Source organism: Oryctolagus cuniculus, chromosome 19 (assembly GCF_051225735.1).
Source record: "Oryctolagus cuniculus isolate XC-2025 breed Fujian yellow rabbit chromosome 19, ASM5122573v1, whole genome shotgun sequence".
NCBI classification, from domain to species: Eukaryota; Metazoa; Chordata; class Mammalia; order Lagomorpha; family Leporidae; genus Oryctolagus; species Oryctolagus cuniculus.
This window is the reverse complement of record NC_142885.1, coordinates 5,419,353-5,441,282: the sequence shown is the minus strand read 5'-3', so window position 1 is coordinate 5,441,282 and position 21,930 is coordinate 5,419,353. Positions and strand designations below refer to the sequence as shown.

At 45.8% G+C, this 21,930-nt stretch overlaps 1 protein-coding gene across 2 annotated transcripts in view; it reads right to left on the bottom strand.

Annotated features, from left to right (window-relative positions):
• Positions 1 to 21,930, bottom strand: part of SDK1 (sidekick cell adhesion molecule 1) — a 982,790-nt gene that overhangs the window by 381,235 nt on the left and 579,625 nt on the right. For both annotated transcript variants that reach the window (XM_070064289.2, XM_070064294.2), the window contains exon 5: positions 13,105 to 13,238. In XM_070064289.2, coding sequence (XP_069920390.2) covers positions 13,105 to 13,238 — 134 coding nt within the window. The remainder of the gene's footprint in view (positions 1 to 13,104; positions 13,239 to 21,930) is intronic.

Genomic DNA, 21,930 nt, shown 5'->3' with positions numbered 1-21,930 from the left:
GGTTTCTTGGTATTTTTAATGGGGATTAACTTTTTAAAAATGTGTTATCTATTTATATACTAGACACACAGTCGACTAACACATGGCTGTGTGACTACTTCACTCATGGTGTTTTTTCTTTTTTCTTTTTTTTGACAGGCAGAGTGGACAGTGAGAGAGAGAGAGAGAGAGAGAGAGGTCTTCCTTTGCCGTTGGTTCACCCCCCAATGGCTGCTGCGGCCAGCGCACTGCACTGATCCGAAGGCAGGAGCCAGGTGCTTCTCCTGGTCTCCCATGGGGTGCAGGGCCCAAGCACTTGGGCTATCCTCCACTGCACTCCCTGGCCACAGCAGAGAGCTGGGCTGGAAGAGGAGCAACCAGGACAGAACCAGCGCCCTGACCGGGATTAGAACCCGGTGTGCCGGCGCCGCAGGTGGAGGATTAGCCTAGTGAGCTGTGGCGCCCGCCCACTTATATGCTTTCATTATACTTGGAGCCAACTCGTGTTTTGAACTGCTTAAAGTTTGAAATCACAGTTACTCTACAGGATCTTAGGCCCACCCTTGAAAAACATTGTGCTATTATTGCAGAGTTTGGTTCCCACCAAATCAGAAAACCACACATTCTCATTTTTCTGAAAGATGAAATTTGAACAACCTAGCCCAGCGAATCAGACAACCTGGATTTTGAAAGCCTCAGAAATTCAGAAGGGAGAAAAACTAAGCAGGTGTTTTTAAGTAGCAGCTCCTGAACACTGAACTCACGCTTGAGAGGAAAGATAACACGGGAAGATCTGAGAATTTTTGCTTAGAATGTGACTGAAAGCTGAGCACCAGGGAGGTGACCAGGATCATCATCTGTATCAGTTCCTGAGTAAACACTGCTTTTCCAAAAAAAAACCATATTGTAAGCAACAACTCGTTCTGCGGCCTCATCTCAGCGATAGCCTTGACTTTGTATAGGATCCTCCCAGACAAGATGTGCAGTGGATGCATGTTGGAGCTGATAAAATGATTCCCATGTCCACCCAGTTTGTGCTTTTTAAACATTCCTTAAAAACACACACACACACTCACACACACACAATGGAATTTTATTTCGATGACAAACTCGAGCCTACAACTATTTAGTAAATGAAGAGCAAACATTTCATTTTCCTATCCCGAACTCTCAAAGAAAAAGTATCAGTAAATAATTATCTGTGAACAGATTAGGGGTAAGGCAAACTGGTGATTCCTTTTGATGCTCATTACAGGGACAGGGAAAGCAGACAAGGTGCCTGAATGACTGTAACCTTCCAAGTGTCCAGGAGGACATGCAGGATACGTTCAGTCCCCAGCAATGTAATGTTTGAAAAGTTACATTTACAAATTATGATACTACATGAAATTATCCCAAATTCTCTGTCAATGGAACGCAGGCTTCTGACTGTCAATGAGTTTAGAAATTAGATCCCGCAGGCACAGGTGAGAATTAGGGCTACTTCAAGTTCTAGCCCTGAAACTGCCACAAATAAAGTACCCCCATGCTGAAGTATCTGAACATAATTTAAACTGGTGTATTAACAAGGGGTAAGGGGAAAAGGGATTTGGAGGAATTATTAAAGCTGAGGTATGTGGGAGAGTTTGTGAAGAATCCAACCAGGCATATCATTACTGGATAATAATTTGTGTCCTTAAATAATCAGACCATAATTGGGAGAAGTAACTGAACGCTTATGGTTCATTTACTGGAACCAACTGGTCAGTTCAGCTTCTTAATCAATTCTCCCAGGTGCTGGCCTTACTCCCCGGGTGGAGTTTACCCACTGTGGGAAGTCTGCCACAGAAATTCAGTATTAATACCTGGGAATTAGGGAGTGCAACCGTGTACATCAGTCTTGTAAAGCCAGTGGGACAGACCATGCCCTACTTCATGTTCTGTCTGCTATCTTACACATTGCTGTTGAGAATAAAATCACCACCACATTACTATGAACTGCAATCTACTGTTGTGACGTTCTATCAGTAAGCAGCGACTCCAGTCTCCCCTTCTACTACACCTAAGCCAAAGCTGTGTGACTGCCTGCCCAGAGGAGCCTCTGTAGGGCTACAAAAGGGTGCCCGCTTCCAACCTGTGTTTACACGGCCGGCACACTGGTGTTGCTTACCAGGAATGGATTCAGTATCAAAGCAGAAAGCCTAGGGGGTATGCATTTGGCACAGTGGTTAAGGGGCCACTTGGGACACTCATATCCCACAGCGGACAGCGTGGGTTTGAATCTTGGCTCCACTCCCAACTCCAGCTCCCCACTAATATGCACCAAGCGAGGTAGCAGGTAATGGCTCAAGTACCTGGGTCACTGTAACTCACATGGGACACCCAGGTGGAGTTCCTAGCTTTGGCCTGGCTCAGCCCCATCTGTTGTGGGCCTTGAGGAGTGACCAGTTCCTCACTCACAACCCCCCACCCCCGCCTTTCAAATAAAGATAAGTAAGAAAAACCAACCAACCAAAAGCATCTTTTTAAAAGAAAACAAAGCCAAGCTAGAGGCAGACCTCTAGACAGACTCTGTGGCAGCATGAGCTGCCTCGGTAGAGGACCACTTTCCCGTCTAGGTTGTGTCTTTTCCCTTGGCTTCTCTCTCTTGGACACATTTTGACACCAAGCACACCCCCAGTCTCCAGGGTCTATGCTGTTCCACTTTTGCAGGAGAAACCAGGGTTTTGAGTAGGTCAAATAAACTTTGCCTGAACCTTCAACTTGCCACTTAACTATTCTTGTGATTTAGGTCAATAACCTCAACTCTCACAGCATCAGCATCCTCCACTTCGAAACAGGGTTCATCACACTCTAAAAGGCTACCGTGGAGAAATGAGAAACCACGCGAAACCATCTGCCTGGAGCTCCAGGTGCTAACGCCCTTAGAGAGGGGCTCTCCAGGACTACTGATCAAAAACTATAGTCAGATCTGCACAGGGCTAGGATCATGCTGCCCCAAGATCACCCTGAAGGATTCTGTAAAACTCTGCATCTTTATCACATTTCAAGTTGACATCTAAAATTTTTTGCCACAAATCTAAAGGACTGCAAATAATATGATTTCTAGCACATTTTAGTATTTTACTATTCAGGTATTTTTAATAAGCAAAAACTATGACAGCTCTCTTTTATATCTATTCAAAAGAATCTAAATATTTGATGGAACATACAAAGATTTGATATGTATCATCAACCACTTTGAAGATACATAAACAAGCTCTAATTTTTAATAGTCAAAATTTATATCTTTTTTCTGCTTGAAAATGTATTTTCATTATATTCCTCTCACAGAATTATATACTAATTTATTATATTTATTGATTCAAAGTATTATATTGATCATCATATCAGAGACTGCATAATATGCATATAAATTACTATTTAGCCAGCAACCATATGGCTCTGGGGTGAAAAAAAATCCTGCATTGAATATTATAATTATTATTGGCATTCAATAAAAAAATTACTAATTTTGATGAATAGTTTACATTTAAAAATAACTGGAAGGTGCCGTGCTGTGGTGCAGTAGGTTAAAGCCCCAGCCCGCAGTGCTGGCATCCCATATGGGTGCCGGTTCAAGTCCCAGCTGCTCCATTTCTGTTCCAGCTCCCTGCTAATGAGACTGGGAAAGCAGTGAAGGATGTGCTTGGGCCCCTGAACCCACGTGGGAGATCTGGAGGAAGCTCCTGACTCCTGGCTTCAGATCAGCTCAACTCTGGCTGTTGAGGCCATCTGAGTAGTGAACCAGTGGATGGAAGATCTCTGTCTCTCTTTCTGTCTCTACCTCCCTCTGTAACTGTCTTTCAAATAAAAAAAAAAATAACTGGAAATGCAACTCTCAGTGAGACAGATAGTGAAGTGTACCGTAATTCTAATCCTACTTTCCTTTTTAGTAGCTATAACTGCCGCGAAATTCTGTTCATAAAAAGCAACAGATGAGGATGGATGGAAGTTCGCACAGAACACTTCCCGGTCGTGTAATCTCCTTCAGAGCTACACTGTGGACCAAAGGCACACGGAACACTTCCCAGTTGTGTAATCTCCTTCAGAGCTACACTGTGGACTAAAGGCACACGGAACACTTCCCAGTTGTGTAATCTCCTTTGGAGTGTTACACTGTACACCAAAGGCACGTGGGAGTCTATCAGGACAGACAAACCCTGTTGTAGTGAACAAACCTCAGACACAACGGGTTACTTCTTCCTCATATAAAGTTTGACTCCCCAGGAGCAATCCTGTGGGCCATTGTATCCAGGAGCTGACTCCAATATCCAGGCTGCTTCCACCTGGGCTCCAACTTCTCAATATCGGCATGGCCAGTAGTTCCCAGAAAGGGAGGGAGTGCATGCAAGGTGACACACTGGCCCCAGAACGTCTGGCCTGAGCGTGACATGGTTCCTTCCACCCACATGGCCACCCCACCACAAAGGGGTCCTGCGGACAAGCAAATTCTCTCTCTGTGATCGATCATCAGAAGTTATTTATGATGAAACAGCAGCTCACAATGTGTTTCGGTCCTACCTCATTTTGTAGACAGCAAAGGACTGGAAGCATCTGATAGGTGAAATGACTTACTCCCCGGTCATGAGTCTCCTTCACTCTCATCTCTGTGGCTGGGGTTCAGAACTATCCCTTTGTTCGGCACGTGGACCTTCACAGGCCCTCAGATAAGGTGCATGAAATAGGCTCAGGATGAGAGAGAAGTCTTCCTTCTTGCCAAGAAGGGGAGGGGCAATCATGAGGAGAGCCACCCAGAACTCAGAGTACAGAGAGAGGAACAGGGAAGCAGCTCACAGCTCGAGTCTAGGGGGAGACAGTGAGCTAAAAGTGGAGAGAGCGCGAGCGCAGGGAAGGGTTAGGGAGGAAACGGCAGAGGAAGCGCCACACAAATGAGAGGGACATTGTGGATCTACGCGGAGGGTGTGGACACACGGCTCAGGACCCCAGCAGCCGAGAGCCTCAGCACCAGCTTTGGAGAGAGAGGTGAGACCAGACTGCAGCAGCCCATGCCACTGGCAATAGAGCTGCGGGAAGAGCCTGGCGTGAGTCTGGCTTGGGGCCCTGTGGGGGACAGGGTGCCTGCCAACCTAGAGCAAAAGAAGGGGCACGCTTCTCTCTCCCCAACCACCTGGCACCAGTGTCCTGTAACTAGCCGAGGGCAGGCCTGTGCTACTTTGGACATACGTAACAGCTACACCAGCGTGTGTCTGCGTGCCCAGCAACCAGCCGAGAGGAGATGCCTGAGTCTGGCTGGGAGAACTGACAGGGGCTGGGCGTTCATGACTGGGGAGCCTTCTGTGCTGGGGCTGTGAAAACACTGTGGCTGGGTGTGGGGGGACAGGGTGTGGCTAGGACTTCGCGCATTCTCTGTGGGCAGCTCCACATGCTTGGGCTCCTTGATTCCCTGGTGAAGAACATTTTTTTCTCATACTATTTGTTGAACTCTTTGCTTAGCATAGAGTTAATCTTCTATGTATATAGTTAAGTTAAAATAGATCTTAGTGAACAATAAGAATGGGAATAAGAGAGGGAGGAGGAAGAAGGGGGGGAATGAGGGTGGGAAGGTGGGTATGGTGGGAAGAATCACTACCATTATGTTCCTAAAGTTATACTTATGAAATGCATGAAGTTTGTATACCTTAAATGAAAGGTTTTTTTAGGGAAAAAAGAGTAGGACCCAGAAATACGTGTAGGCTCCCTGGGAACTCTGTCTGCTTATCCTTGGACATCTTTGTGCAATCAAATGATAAACCCGAGACTGGGCTATTCCCAGTTTGCTCAAAAGCAGAAGGCCAATTAAAATTCATGCTTCACCACCACTCCTTAAGATTCGCTAGTGGTGAGATTCGGTTTAAAGAAAGATACCAGGGATAACAAGAGACAGGAATATGGTGGGGACAGCAGGAGCAGGTTCTGTCCCGTGGGGGTGGGGAGGGAATTATAGCTGTGTTGTCTCCTCAGTCACCTTGGATCCTTTTGCTGTTGTTACTGAAGTCTTGTTGAGTTACCTCTCCCTTTACCCTCATTCTGCACTTCATACGGATATATATTGGGGTTCAGGAATGAAATTTCAGAACTAGCATTCTAACATTGTTGATTTGTTTTCATTTCTTTGAGAAAGAGCATTTACGAGTGAGCACGCACGCCCACCTGTTGGTTTACTACCCAAACACCTGTTACGGGTGGACCTGATGCCGGCTGAAGCCGGGAGCAAGGAATTCAATCCAGGTCCCCCAGGTGAGTGGCAGGGACTCAGTTATGGGAGCCATCACATGCTGTCTCCGAGGGTACACATTAGCAGGAAGCTGGAATTGGGAGAAATGGCACTTGAGACTTAACTGGTGCCTTAGCCACTAAGCCAAATGCCTCCAGACTGGCATTTTTATTTACTTTTTAACTTTTTTTAAAAAATAATATTTAAAAGAATTAGAGAGAGGAGAGAGAGAGAGTTTCCATCTGCTGGTTCACTCCCCAGATGGTCAAATGGTTGGGGCTAGGCCAGGATGAAGCCAGGAGCTTCTTCCAGGTCTCCCATGCAGATGGTAGGGACCCAAACACCTGACCCATCATCTGCTGCTTCTCCCAAGCCATTATCGGGGAGCTAGATTGGAAGTGGAGCAGCTGAGGCAAGAATTGGCACCCACATGGGATGGCAATGTTGCAGGCAGTGCCTTTACCTGCTATGTTGCAATGCCAATGTGTATTTACCTTTTTTACAAAACTAAAATCATAGGTAAAAACCTGAGCTTTAATGCTATTTATTAAGCAGAGTGAGTCTACTTGTTGGATGGTCCTATGCCACACTCTATATACCAGCTATCCCAAAGTGAGGGCTGGAAATTCTCATATTCCAAAAAGTAGATGGGAGGCCATGTGTCTGCTTGCTCTCAAAACCTTCCAGGGCACTGTGGTTTCTTTAGCCTGTGGAAGAGGATCTATATTCATGTGTACTTAGTTTAAACTACACTAGTTCTCACAGAGTAAACAACTGGATACCAGAGAATTCCGAGAAGAAGCCACAGATGTGAGTAATTTCCGGTGCCAGTCTAAGCAGCTGACAAACACAGCAGCACGGGCACTCGCACAGCTAGTGTGGCCCACATCACCAGGAAGAACCACGTTCTGAAACAGGTGTAACAATTTGGCAAAAATGAAAACAACACACACCCCTAAATGTTAGCAGGAAGACCAAGTAAAGAAAGAGAGAGAGAGAGAGAGGAGAGATCAGCTAGAGAGAATGAAACTTTCATGACGAGCAAGGCACTTCAGGTATGAGGGGTCTTTCAAAAAATCACCAAGAATGCATATGATGAAAAAACTCAGCTCGGATTTCATTTTCTTTAGGCACCAAAATAAACATCTTTTAATTCCATTTTCCCATAAATTCTTGGAAGTGCCCTCATATTTTCATGTCACCATTTTGTCTCTGGTAAGACGGTCAGTACCTGTAAAAAATAAGTAAGTATTCTTGTGTTGTGGCTTATTTTCTGATGGGGCGCCAATCAAACAGCTCCAGAGACCACGCCCTGCAGCTGGCTCCACCCACCTCAGCTCAGAGACCACGCCCTGCAGCTGGCTCCACCTCCCTCAGCTCAGAGACCATGCCCTGCAGCTGGCTCCACCCACCTCAGCTCAGAGACCACGCCCTGCAGCTGGCTCCACCCACCTCAGCTCAGAGACCACGCCCTGCAGCTGGCTCCACCCACCTCAGCTCAGAGACCACGCCCTGCAGCTGGCTCCACCTCCCTCAGCTCAGAGACCACGCCCTGCAGCTGGCTCCACCCACCTCAGCTCAGAGACCACGCCCTGCAGCTGGCTCCACCCACCTCAGCTCAGAGACCACGCCCTGCAGCTGGCTCCACCCACCTCAGCTCCAGAGACCATGCACTGCATCTGACTCCACCTCCCTCAGCTCAGAGACCACGCCCTGCAGCTGGCTCCACCCACCTCAGCTCCAGAGACCATGCACTGCATCTGACTCCACCTACCTCAGCTCAGAGACCACGCCCTGCAGCTGGCTCCACCTACCTCAGCTCAGAGACCACGCCCTGCAGCTGGCTCCACCCACCTCAGCTCAGAGACCACGCCCTGCAGCTGGCTCCACCCACCTCAGCTCAGAGACCACGCCCTGCAGCTGGCTCCACCTCCCTCAGCTCAGAGACCACGCCCTGCAGCTGGCTCCACCCCCTGAGCTCAGAGACCACGCCCTGCAGCTGGCTCCACCCACCTCAGCTCCAGGAGGCAGAGCCACAGCAAGCCTTGTATTCCATACACACCCGCAGCCCACACTAGGGTTGGGTATGGCTCTGTCATCAGTGTGGCAGTGCTGGGAGGCGGTGGGAACCTTTAAGACACAGAGCCTGGTAGGAGGACACTGGGTCGTTGGGGGTGCTGCCTTCTGAGGGAATGAGGTTGCTCCTGCGGGGGCCTGAAGCAGGAATCTACAAGAGTAAGCTGCCCCTCCACAAGCTCCAGCTTCCTGTCTTGTCCACTGGTGGCCCCTGCACGCACTCCACCTGTGCTGCCCTCTTGCACCGGCCCTTGGCCAAGCTGGCATCACTCAGTCTGGACTTTCTGCCTCCAAAACAATGAGCTAAATAAAATTTCTTTGTAAAGTTTCCAGCCTCAGGTATTTCAATACGGTAACAGAAAACAGATTACAACACCCCACTCAGCAGGTTCTTTATGTAGCCAAATGACTGAACTTCCAACTTTACCATAAAATACTTGCTATTTATGCTTCTGAAAATCCTGGCAGCACAGTCTCATTTGACCTATACAGCTGTGGCTTGATTTTAAATTGTGTATTTGTGAAGTGGGTACTGCCCTCGGACTGGTTTTGAGTAATATCTGAAGCCATTCCTATTGCTTCAGCAATCTAGTTGATGTCAAAGTGCATTTGGAAGGATTGTGCCTGCTTCCCTTCCTCCTTTAATGGTTAAAGAAATAAGGAAAATATGACGGAAGTTTATCCAGACATACAAAAGCCATGTTTTACCCGGCAGTCTTCTCAGATGGTTGTTGGAAGACATTATTCTCAGGAATCTACTTCCCACTACTAAACATATATGAGGTTTGCAGTTAAATTAGCATTGTAGAGGACAAAAGAATGTTAAGTGGCCTTCAGAATTAAAAGCAAGGGTTTGTCAGCCTGAAGGAGGATCAGCTGAAATGATATCCTATCTGCAAATGTTGTTTGAAGAGGAGACATTAAAATGAAAGAGGTGAAAAAAACAGGAAGGAGAGAGGCAGTCATTTCTGTTTTAATCTAAGCTTCATCCCTGGCGAGAATCTCATTACACTGGACATCTTGAATATTGGATCAGAACTGATGATGTGTCTAACGTATGTACGATGGCCTTTAAACAATGATTGAGTAATCACTCTACAGAATTCTCATCTCCTAACTCTAGGGATTTTTTTATATTTTTTTAAAGAAGAAACTCTCGTTCACACATTAATTCAGTTCAGAAGATCTGATCTGCAGACGTTAACTCAATGTAAAACCTTCAAAGCAAGAGCCAAAAACAGGTTGACAGGTTTATAAAAGTCTGCCTGGGTGTGACCTCAGAATAGAAATGTCTGTTCTCGGGGGAAGTTCAGCCCATTCACTCTCTGGTGTGTACCTGAGCTGTGGGAGCTGGCCATGAAAAATTCATGCAGGTTGCTTAGACAGTCCCACCTACGTCCTGAACATCTGCTGGCTTCACATCACATTAGAACTTCAAAGAGAACCCACCCCGGTACTGCAGGCGGCTCTCCCTGGGAGCAAGGGGATGGGGAGGTCAGGACCTCTCTCTCCTGACGGCGCTATCTGTGTGCAACAAGCTGTAATTTATCTTCCTAACCAAACAGAAGTGGGGGGAGACAGACAATAATGCCATCCACTAAACATGCACAAACAGCAGGCTACGGTACTGCTAGGGGTCTGAAGTCACTCCTAACATTCACACTTCTTAAAAAAATTATTAAAAAAAATCTAAGCGTACTTTATCTGTTGATTTCCATAAGCTTCAAGTAAAGCCACAATATTTCGCAACTGCAAAGATGGTGAGGTTTTTGAACCATTAGGGATGCAGTTGTTCATGAAAATGTATTTTCTTCTCTTGGCTGGGTGGTGGCAGGTCACTCATTAAGATGGTTTGACACAGGGCTGGACCCCTGCTGCTACCTACTTGTTGAGGAAACAGCTCACTGTTATACCAGGAAGTAAGAGTGAGAGCCATAGGACAGTTTCCAATTTTAAATTAGTTACAGAACAATCCACCTGGCATTTATCTCCAGTACCCCACTACTGTAATCATATTTACCACACTAAGGTCTCCTACTTTATTCTTCTGACACCAAAGAAAAATTTGTCTTCCTTAAGTGATAATTGTCTGGAGTCTCTTTTGAGTCTTCAGAAATGCTGGCTGGCAATTTTTTAAAAAATTTTTCATCAATCCTGTTTGGTGTTTTTACAGAAGCCTCTGTTGGAAAACAAGAAGACGTCTTATTGCGCGGCACACACTGCGTCTCACCAGCAGCGGGAATGGGTCTTGAAAGTATCTAACTCACATAAATCCAGAGAAGTGGTGAGTTCCTCAATATTTCAGGTTCTTCCAAGGTGCTGAGAGGCTGGGTCCTGACCTACAGCGTCCCCTGCTAAGGGCCCTCACTGTGGTCCAGCCAGGAGCAGCATTTAAACACAATCATGGGGTTTTCTGCAGATTTATCAAGACTTCTGATCTTTACAGGTTTTCAAAATAGAACTTTTAGGGAGAAAATGCATAATTGGGTGCCATTTAACATTTCGCTAAATCCAATATGTCAACAGGAAGGTTCTCTGAAGAATTAAAATAAGGCAGGTTCCTCAAACTCCTTACTTCTCACATTTTACGCAGTCCTGCTAAAAAGCAAAGAATATAAAAAAGGAACAAAACGCAGGGCTTTCTCCTAAGATTTAAAGTAAGTCTATATTATCCACCTCATTATATCTCACCTTTTACACATTTCACTTGGTGCCAGTGAAAAGATAAAAATATACAAGGGAATAAAATGCAAGCCAGTTAATTATAATATTTATGAGCAGCTTCTAGTGTACTTTTTGGTTGGGGTAGGAACAGAAATTATTGAAAAATTTACATATTCCAATTATCTAATGCCATACTATTGCATTAGAAAGGCAATTTGCAGATTCACTATGTTAATTTTATTTTCTACTGGCTGGTTACAGTGTAGGCCTGTAGGAAAGGAGGAGGTGCAGTCTATTTTGTAACTTTGTGATGTCAGCATCATGTTAGCCAGGATTTCTGTGGAATTATTTTCCCATCTTCTACACACAAAAGCAAAGCTCCTTGTCTGACCCAGAATTGTATCCCTTTGGCTTATTATTACCCTGGTATTTATATTACAATTGAATGCTGAATTAGATTCACTAAACAGAATAAATGGCGCTGGCTGTAAAACTTGGAAATCATTAAAAATAATCACAATCTACTTGGTAATACAATTTCCATCTTTCATTATCCCTACTGAAGAAAACCTTGATAAATCATATTCATCTCTGCTGTGACTCTTGGTTCTGACAGCCCTTTAAACAACAGGGCATTATGTGCTGAGCTTTGTGAATTCCCCACCCAGTCAATGGGCGTGATGCGCCCAAGCATTAAAAAGGCCTCGCTGATCCTAAATCTGCACGCAGCCTGCAGTCTGAGGAGCAAGATTCGACTCCTTGGGACTGAGGAGCTGATGGCTGGATGACGGCACGGCATGGCCACTCAGACCCACCGACAGGAATGCAGTGGGCAAGTGGAAACGCACCCAGTGAGTTCCCCCAGACTCCTGCTCCCAGAGTCTGCTGTCAGCATCTACCCAGGGAAGCTGCTGGGCCTAAGCAGCTATGCCCTTCAAGCTCCGTGTGAAGCAAACACCATTACCCCAGCCCAGGTACTTCCTAAAGCACCTGAAAGGGAAAACCGTTCCCTCAGGGTGTTCTTTTAATAAATGAAATCGGGCCGGCGCCGCGGCTAGTCCCGGTTGGGGCGCCAGATTCTGTCCCGGTTGCCCCTCTTCCAGGCCAGCTCTCTGCTGTGGCCAGGGAGTGCAGTGGGGGATGGCCCAAGTGCTTGGACCCTGCACCCCATGGGAGACCAGGAGAAGCACCTGGCTCCTGCCATCAGATCAGCGTGGTGCTCCGGCCGCGGCAGCCATTGGAGGGTGAACCAGCGGCAAAAGGAAGACCTTTCTCTCTGTCTCTCTCTCTCACTGTCCACTCTGCCTGTCAAAAAATAATAATAAAAATATAAAAAAAATGAAATCTACTACTATACAGATAAGCCAATATAACTCACTCTTGTCTGATGTGAACACAGTATTTTGAAATTCATCATCTGCCATGGCTGTTTCCCAAGTGTGTTTTTCCACGGCAGGCAGAGTAACCTCCCTGCAGATCATGAAGCTGCACAGTGCAAACTCCAGGTGACCTGCCCTCTGCCTGGACTGTGTTAAGCTCAGGCTTTCTGCTTTTGGTCATTTTCCCCTTTCCTAGCAATTAACTCTTGATGTTAGAATTTCAAAGGTCAAACATTGTTTTCTCAGACTTAAACGTTCTTAAATAAATTGTACATCTAACTGTGATTTGTGTATATTCTTGTCATGATTCAGGCTTTCAGTTAAATCAGGAACTCAAAACAGCCAACTGATTATGCATAAATACTGCTAATTTTACTATAACTATATGGATAGTTCTTCTCCCAAGGATTTTATTCTTAAAGAAATAACGGCTTGTGCCTAACCTAGTCTCAAATAAAATTAATGAATACAACACATTTATGTCAAAAGACTTTTGTTGTTCAAAATAGTATAAGTAATAGTACACAAAAGCAAAAAATCCACAAAACAAATAAGATCTTGCATGCAGAAATATCCACTAGATCCATGATGTCTGTACATCACGTCAACGGAGAAAGCTGCTCCACAACTCTCTGAATTCTACACAGGATCAATACGAAACCGTAACCACCACACTAGAGAGAGAAGCTGTACTGCCAAAAGCTGCGCCCAACAGTGGTTATTAATTTAAATGCGATTTTCTTTGTTTCCGAATGATCATTGGGAACTCACGTGCTACGCTCAGGTAGACGAAGGGGCTTGTCTTGTTTTCTCCGTTCCTCTCGTTGACAGCCTGCACGTAGTAGGCCCCGGCGTCACCAGCTGCTGTCTCAAGGATCACCAGCTGATTCTCCAGTGTGATGGCTCTGTGTCAGAAGAGTGGACAGCAGTGTTACAGCCACTCCCAGGAACCCCCACCTACACGACAACATTAACTTACACAAGCAAACTTCAGGAATGTGGTGGCAGCTATGCCCACGCTGGCCAGGCAACACTCCAGCCGGAAGTGCAAGCGTGCTCCACAGCCACACCAACCTGCTGCTGGCAGGAAAACGGCTTGGAACATAGCATCTAGACTGGTCAGAAGCCCAGAGTTCCTCTGAGAACTCCTCACAAGATCAGCTGGAAGAAATTCGAAAGGAGCAGAGCTTTTCGGGCAGGGCCTTGGTCCACAAGGGTCACAAACCTTTCAATGAGAGGGCTACACCAGCAAACCCACAAGCCTGGACAGCAGAAGTTGTCATGACTTGCCCTGCCTGGGCATGGGTCAGAGCGCTCATTACAGCGCTGGCATGTCTACTGCCACACTGGCACGGTGCTGCCGTGTGCAACTGAAATCCTCCCGGAATTCTCAACTCCACACCACACAGTTCACCTGTGCTCTTCCTCCACGTCCTCCAGCACAAGGGACAGTCTCCTAGGTCATGCCCAGATTCATCCCATGCATGCCCATTCCAGAGAGAAAGGAAGCCCTGAGACTCATCTGATCCTATCCACCTTTCCTGTGAGCCACGGCAGCTTGATTCCGGCGGAGAGAGGAGGTGTTCTCACGTGGGGATGACACAGAAAGACTCTTAGTGTACTACTCATTTAAGAAGACTGATGAGGCTGACAGCTTCCATACAGTCACGCAGCTGTGAACTGAAATGGCTGTCCTGGAGCCGCCGCTCATTCCATGATTCTGTATTATTGTCCTAGTTGAGGATGTGGGTGGGGAGTCAGAGTTTGTTTGAAACAAAAAGCAAAGCTCAGCAAACTACATCAAGGCTGGTGAACCGGGCATGAGGGCAAGAGGAGTTCTGAGCACCAACACCATTAGTCTAAGTATTGATTTCCAAAACACTAGACACGTCACAGGGCTCCAGGGGGAATGTCTGAACCCACCATGGCGGTTCTCTCTCCAGGGGATGGTTTTGTTCATTTTCTAGTCCTAGGTACTCAGAGCCCTTCTAGACTCGCATAATCTAAGACCTCTCATCTGGTAACACTAAAAACATGCAAAACAAGATCATCTCGCCAGAGGAACTGGCTATCATAATCTTGTTCTTCTTACCTTTTGGAGAGCTTTTTCAAAAACTCTGCATTCTTACACATTATATAAAATTATTTTAAGAAGTTACTGCTTATTCAGAGTTCCCGAAGGATATATTACAGTCTGAGGTCTCTATGACTAACTTATTTCATATCTCATTGAAGAAAATTTCCCTATTAGGAAGTTTTCAATTTTTAGTTTCATAAAAATATTTCAAAAAGAGTTTTACTATAATTATTTATGACTCCTTTATAGATTCTTTAATGGAACCAAAGAAATTGTTCCATTTTATTTTAGTATGTTACACTGGCACCTAAAATTAAATATGAATATTTACTACACATGAAGTTATACATTTAGTAGTATAATTTAAAAACTGAATATATAATTTTTTTCCTTAACATCTGATTTTTTTACCCCAGTAATTTCAACTATGCCTGTTATTTCTCAGAATTATTCTTTTTAAATGCCCAATAATTCTGTATATTATTTATGACACTGTTTTAAGGGTACTGAAAGTAAGCAAATAAAGAACAAAAATACTGAAATTTTTTTTAATTTTTTTATTTTTATTTTTGACAGGCAGAGTGGACAGTGAGAGAGAGAGACAGAGAGAAAGGTCTTCCTTTGCCGTTGGTTCACCCTCCAATGGCCGCCGTGGCCGGCGCGCTGCGGCCGGCGTACCGCGCTGATCCGATGGCAGGAGCCAGGAGCCAGGTGCTTTTCCTGGTCTCCCATGGGGTGCAGGGCCCAAGCACCCGGGCCATCCTCCACTGCACTCCCTGGCCACAGCAGAGGGCTGGCCTGGAAGAGGGGCAACCGGGACAGAATCCAGCGCCCCGACCGGGACTAGAACCCGGTGTGCCGGCGCTGCTAGGCGGAGGATTAGCCTAGTGAGCTGCGGCGCCGGCCCAAAAATACTGAAATTTACACCTATGGTATTATTTTTGAGCTCATTTGTTTTCTTTCAGTTTCTAACTTCCATACTGGCTGAACTAAAAATTCATGAAGAAAAAGTTATTTGTTTACTTATTTGCCAAAAAAGACATTACAAAAATGCTGACTAGTTGGAGAACCTAAGGTAAGTTTAGAACAGCTCACCAGGGAACCATTTCTTTCTTCTCTTCAAATACTTCTAAACAGAAGACACTGATTTGTTAAATAAAAATACAAAGAAGCATTCCAGTTCTGCTAACTGCAGTTAGAAGAACAATTTCTACAGACAGTGTGTGGGCACCATGCCCTGCAGACCCAGCTCTGTCACAGTGTCAGCACCTGTTACCCTGCCCTGCAACGTGAAGAGGTCAACATCTCACCCTTGGAACCAGTGTGCAGCTTGGTCATTGTGTCCAAGGTGCTCATGGACCCAATTTTATGCCCACTAGGCGAACGACCTCATCATGAAGTTGACAAAGCTGCTGGCAGGACAGGGGGAATCAAAAGCACCGTGTCCTTGCTAACCTCTCTGGGCTGATGGAACCAGCCAGCCGGCAGCCCGTCCTGGCTGGACACCCTTGCTTCCCTCAGGTTCACACGTGTCTGGCTAAAGTTGCTGATACTGGACATCAACAGCTGCTGACACAGGCCCTCAACAGCAGCAAGAGCCACCTGGGATGGAGAGAAGTGTGTGTTCTGTGCTTCTACATGCGTGTCCACATAGAGTGCCAGCAGTGGCTAGTCTCTGAGTGATAAGATCGTCCTATTAACTTTTGATTTCTCAGTTCTAAATATTTCCACTTTTTCTACAATAAAGTATTGTTATTTTATTTTTTGACAGGCAGAGTGGACAGTGAGAGAGAGAGAGAGAGAGAGAGAAAGGTCTTCCTTTTGCCGCTGGTTCACCCTCCAATGGCTGCCGCAGCTGGTGCGCTGAGGCCGGCGCACCGCGCTGATCCGATGGCAGGAGCCAGGTGCTTCTCCTGGTCTCCCATGGGGTGCAGGGCCAAGCACTTGGGCCATCCTCCACTGCACTCCCTGGCCACAGCAGAGAGCTGGCCTGGAAGAGGGGCAACCGGGACAGAATCCGGCGCCCTGACCGGGACTAGAACCTGGAGTGGCGGCGCTACAAGGTGGAGGGAGGATTAGCCTAGTGAGCCGCGGCGCCAGCCTACAATAAAGTATTGTTAACAGAAGAACAATGTTCAAAATGGATGCAAGGGAATGCTAAGCCACGATGATGGCGAAGTTTAACACTTGGCTCATAACATGGACTCTTTGGCTCTATTGAAACATAATTCTACAGTACTCACTTGATACTTACATCAACTTTATAGGAAAATTAGAGTATTCATCCAGAGAGATTTTAATTTTACTGAAATAAGTATATGCAAGATTTTATATATAAAATTATTTGCCTAGTCTTCCTCCGTTTAATTCTATATTAAAAAATGAAACCTCATAATTCTAACTTCTAATCCCGTGGTGTAGTAATTAGAATAACAGGAAAAAACAACTGAGTCAAGTACAAATAAAACGAACTGCAGCTCAGAGAAGGAGGACACCGAGCTGGTGAAGAACAGTTTAAAAGGTCACTTGGTACCAGTTATCACCACAGAAACCAACCTGTTGCCCTGAGCAGCTGGGACTGACTAACAGAGGAAACAGCGCAGCTCAGTACTGGGGGACGACTCCCACCCCACATTTTCTAAGTGCTTCCGGTCAATCTGCATTGGATTCTCCAACACTTAGATGCGGTATCAGACAACATATCTGTTTCATAAAAGATGGAACCTGAAGCAGGGAGGACAACCTCAGGCTTGATCAACAGTACCTGTGGGAGGAACATCTCCCATAAGTGGATGCCTCACCCACTCCAGGGCTTGGGGGTGGGAAGGGCCACCTGGCCGGGGTGTTCACTGCTCACTTCCTGCTGTGCGCTGCCCATGGGGGAACAGACCCACCGCTTGCAGGGACAGGACACTGACCTGGCAATCCTATGGCACCAGATGATTGACAGGTGAAAACAGCCCAGTAGGCACTTGTTAGATACCCAAAGGCTAGGACGGAGAGGTAAGGGTGTATACTCACCCTCGTCAACATGGGGACAGAGCCAAATAACTTTATTCACTCACTACTTAGTCAGCAGCCATTGGGGGCCCCAGGCCCAGTTCAGAGTGGAAGAGAAACTAACTTGAAACAGGTGTACACTGTTCACATCTCAGGGAGTTTAGATTTTGGATGTTTTATGAACTACAAGTAATAGGAAACAGTTTAATAATAATTTTCTCTTAATAGCGTTTGTGGGCTCAGAGGCATGTTTCAAGACAGGTCCAAAATCTTTTACGATGTGCTTCACAGTAACTGGTTTTATTTAACAGCTTCTATGAAAAGAAAAATTGTCTGTGCTTGTCAGTAAATATTCTGATATTTGACAGTTTTGTCCAAGTTACAATGGTCATATAGACAATGAGGTATACATTATGAGGAAAATGCATTGAACTGTTCAGTAAAAATAAAACTTTTACAAAAAAATATAAAGTCTAACTTGAAGGCCTAGTGGTTAAGATGCTGGTTAAGAAAACCGGGTTACAGGGCCGGCGCTGTGGCGCACTAGGTTAATCCTCTGCCTGCGGCGCTGGCATCCCATATGGGTGCTGGTTCTAGTCCCGGTTGCACCTCTTCCGGTCCAGCTCTCTGTTGTGGCCTGGGAAAGCAGCAGAAGATGGGCCAAGTGCTTGGGCCCCTGCACCCATGTGGGAGACCAGGAAGAAGCACCTGGCTCCTGGCTTCGGATCAGCAGAGCTCCAGCCATTGCGGCTGTTTTGGGAGTAAACCAATGGAAGGAAGACCTCTCTGTCTCTCTCTCACTGTCTGTAACTCTACCTGTCAAATAAATAAATAAAATCTTAAAAAAAAAAGAAAGCAAGCAAGCTGGGTTAAGATATTAAGGATTGCTTGGGTTTGATACCTGGTTCTGGCTCTTCAGACTCTTGCTAACACAGACCCTGGGAGGCACCTGTCACTCATGCATGAGACCTGGACTGGGATCACTGGCTCCCAGCTTCTTTATGGGAATCTGCTAAGTGAACCAGTAGATGGGAGTACTCTTTCTCTCTATTTTTCTCTCTCTCTCAAATACATAAATACAATTTAAAGAATAAAAGCTAATTTGAGTCTGTAGTTTTACGCATTACAAATTGTACAATATTCAAGTCCATTTAAAAAGCATCCGTGCACAGGAAAATGCAGAGTATTAGTTTTTAAGTATTGTGAAAACATTTGAAATACTCTACATGCTAATTGGGTAACTTTATAAGGTGTAGGGTCAAAGGCTCAGGGTTCTGACTACAGTCTAAATCTCCAGCCTCACAATAAACAGCGAGTTCAAGGCAGACAACCTCCAAATTGATGAACTCTGCTTTGTCGTATAATTAGAAGAACCAAAATTGCTGCCAAGTAGTTTGGCAATAACGAGTCCCTGGACACCCAGTGAGTGGTCCGGTTGCAGAGTGACATGTTTACCTAGTCAGAAAGTAAACACTGTCGCTCGCTCCACAGGCTCGCGGAGGAGGGGCAACGGATTTGGCAGGTACCAATACCATCTTACTAGTTAAAGTGATCTGTTTAAGTTCACAACTGATCATAAAGATAGGAATAAGTGTCAAAGGGACCACATAACTAAGACCAAGTGTCTGGTAATAACAATAGATAGAATTGAAAAGGAGAGAACAATCCAACATGGGAAGCAGGCCACACAGCATACTCATAGAATGGCAAATGCCCTAAACAGCACTCTGGCCTCAGAATCAGCCCTTATGGCATTTGGAGCTGGCTAAAAAGCCCATGAGAACATTTCAGGCATGGAAAGCCAAGACATTGTAGCAAAAAATGACCTACATAAAAGATCTCTGTGAGATCCTGGTGGAAAGAAGGGGCCATCAAAGAAGGAGGTACCTTTCTCTGAAAGGAGGAGAGAACTTCCACTTTGATTATAGTCCTGCCTAAATAATGTCTGAGCTTGTGGACTCAAGAGGCTTCCATAGCCTTGGCAACTCATTACAAGAGACTCGGGTGATTACTGACATCATAAATAAGAGTGTCAATTGTTAAATCAACAACGGGAGTCACTGTGCACTTGCTCCTTATGTAGGACCTCTGTCCTTAATGAGTTGTACTTTGAGAATTAACAAAACTAGTCTTTATTATTATTATTTTTTTATTTGACAAGTAGAGTTACAGAGAGAGACAGAGAGAAAGGTCTTCCTTCTGTTGGTTCACTCCACAAATGGCTGCTATGGCCAGCGCATTGCCAATCCGAAGCCAGGAGCCAGGTGCCTCTTCCTGGTCTCCCGCGTGGGTGCAGGGCCCAAGCACTTGGGCCATCCTCCACTGCCCTCCCAGGCCACAGCAGAGAGCTGGACTGGAAGAGGAGCAACCAGGACCAGAACCCGGCACCCATATGGGATGCTGGCGCCACAGGCGGAGGATTAACCAAGTAAGCCATGGCGCTGGCCCCAAACAAAACTAGTCTTGAAACAGTACTTTATACTTTGTGTGTCTGTGTGGGTGCAAACTGTTGAAATCTTTACTTAGTATAGAATTGATCTTCTGTATATAAAGATAATTAAAAATGGATCTCAATGAAGAATGGAATGGGAAAGGGAGTAGGAGGTGGAACAGGAGTGGGGGTGGGAGGGTGGGTATGGGGGAAGAACTGCTATAATCCAAAAGTTGTACCTATGAAACTTATATTTACTAAATAAAAGCTTTCTATAAAAATTTATATGAATTCACTTTCTTTCTAACTCTTTCATATCAACTGTCTGTCAACTCTTCATTATGGATACAAAAGAAGTAAGTTGTAGGGCAGAACTTCTAAAATGGCAACTCCCTTAAAGTCCCTTGGATTCACAATACATTCTCTCTCTCTCTCTTTCTCTCTGTTACACACACACACACACACACACACACACACACACACGTGTTGTACCTTATCCGTAACGGTTGCTCAGTATTTAAACACAGCCTGACAAACAATATGAAGGTGCTTGATAAAAGACCATGGGAAGGGTTGGTTTGTAGCGTAATGGGTTAAGCTGCTGCCTGCGATGCCAGCATCCCATATGGATGCCAATTTGTGTACTGGCTGCTCCCTTTCCAATCTCGCTCCTTGCTAATGGCCTGGGAAAGCAGAAGATGATGGCCCAAATACCTGGGTCCCTTCTACCCACATAGGAGACACAGAAGAGGCTCCTGGTTCCTGGCTTCAGCCTGGCCCAGTGCTGGCCTTTGCAGCCATGTGGGTAGCAAACCAGTAGATGGAAGATCTCTCTGTGTGTCTCTGTCTCTATATGTTCCCTTCTCTCTGTAATTCTGACCTTCAAAATAAACAAATAAATCTTTTTTTAAAAAACATTCATATGAAACAGGATTAAAAAATGACTTCATTTAGATGCTAAAAATTGAAATCCAGTTTTTTAATACACATTTTTGTGAACTTTAAAAGACTCCTAATATGCATGCTTTTAGAATTTTTATATAATAAAATTACATTTTAATTCCATTTCCATGAACTTTTTGAAGTACCCTTAGATCATTAATAAATATGTGTCGAATGAATGAAAAGAAAGAAAAAAAATTCAGCTATTCATATTCAGGTACTTGCTCTGACCACTGCTTTGAGAGCTTGCAACTACATTTCAGGGCCTGGATCAGGCAAGGAGAGGAGTCTGGCTGCTGCATACATGGGTGTCACGTGCCCACTACCGCCATGAAGGGCAGCGTGGCAAGACCCATCCCTGAACACGACGGAGTCTCAGTGAAGACAGCCAAAAGCATGCAAAGATCAACTGCAAGTGTAAGAGGCTCCCCAACTGTCAATCTAGTCTGAGATTTTACAGAATTTCAGGGAACCGCAGATAAAGCCAAACAGGCTGGAAACCCACCACAAAGCACGCAGGCCTAACCACGGCTCCCTTCCCAGAGACCGCTTCTTCAAGTGTGACTCCGGGTGGGAAACCCAATCAGAAGGGCAGACTGAGTTCTCTAAGCCAGAGCCAGCAGCAGGTGACGCGGCAGGAAGTGCCACGCCCACTTCTGCTGACCCAGCTGCCCACGTGTCTCCTCTTCCACCGAGCTCCTGTGAAGTGGGGCAGCACCACAACGTCCTCATTGGGGGGGGGGGCTGGCCAGAGGGCAGCACAGGTGCTGGAGCGGAGCAGCAACCAGCACCCCACGGCAGCAGAAGGCGAACTCAGTGGCTCCTAAAGAGAAGCAAAGAGCCGCACCCGCCCGGAGCACACTGCTGGTCTGTAGAGGAGGCCTGGCCTCAGGTACATCCAATGCAGCCCCCCGAGCTGCTCGGTGACTGGAAGGAGCATACAGCCTGCCCGGAAGCTAACACCTATAGCGATTTACCTAAGACGCTGCATTTTTGTACCGGAACAAGATGCTTACACTTGACAGCAAGTAATACCATAAAGAAGATAAGGATTAAATTCCACAAAACTCTGTGTTAACACAGAGAGCCTTAAAGCCATCAGACACGTGTGGCCCGGAAGGAGCAATGGAACCGGAACTGAATCTGG